We start from the raw sequence: 711 nt of genomic DNA on the forward strand, positions 1-711 counted from the left end.
CCCCCCCCCCCCCCACCACCACCACTTGACAACCGATGCTGGAGTGTTTGCGTCCCCGTAACTTAGCGGTTCGGCAAAAAGTGACCGATAGAATAAGTACTAGGCTTACAAAGAATAAGTCCTGGGGTCGATTTGCTCGACTAAAGGTGGTGCTCCAGCAAGGCCACAATCAAATGACTGAAACAAGTAAAAGAGTAAATGAGTAAAGAACTTACTGTTCTTCCAGATCTTCTATTAACAATCTCAACTTGCTCTTCTCTTCTAATAAAGATTCAGAGTTCTTCATTTCTTCTTCAAGACGATTTTCAGTGTCATTCAGAATGTCTTCTAATTCCATTTTTCTGTTGGTGAGCATCAAGCGTGTCTAGATAACAAAATATTGAAGACAAAGGAAAACTTTATTAAATGCAACAATACACACATGTGTCTGTGTAAAAGTTAATACAGGAGTTAAGGAAGCCATTCAATGAGGAAGGACTCAATACATTTCAATGTAGAGTAGAATATTTCAAAAGCTTGAAACCGTTAAGAACTGAACTCTGACCTAACAGTTACAACATTTTCATACAATCCTAGTGCTCTCTCCCCACTCTCACATGCATACATATATCTACACACACACACACACACACACACTTTATATATACACAGACACATTATATGTATGTATGTATATATATATATATATATATATATATATATATAGTTCAT

The 711-nt window shown here is 36.8% G+C and overlaps 1 protein-coding gene across 6 annotated transcripts in view; it reads right to left on the bottom strand.

Annotated features, from left to right (window-relative positions):
* The window catches only part of LOC106880451 (myosin heavy chain, non-muscle), a 135185-nt gene that overhangs the window by 30445 nt on the left and 104029 nt on the right, over positions 1-711 (bottom strand). For all 6 annotated transcript variants that reach the window (XM_052978583.1, XM_052978582.1, XM_052978579.1 and 3 more), the window contains one exon: positions 216-364. In XM_052978583.1, coding sequence (XP_052834543.1) covers positions 216-364 — 149 coding nt within the window. The remainder of the gene's footprint in view (positions 1-215; positions 365-711) is intronic.

Source organism: Octopus bimaculoides, chromosome 2 (genome assembly GCF_001194135.2).
Source record: "Octopus bimaculoides isolate UCB-OBI-ISO-001 chromosome 2, ASM119413v2, whole genome shotgun sequence".
Taxonomy (NCBI): domain Eukaryota; kingdom Metazoa; phylum Mollusca; class Cephalopoda; order Octopoda; family Octopodidae; genus Octopus; species Octopus bimaculoides.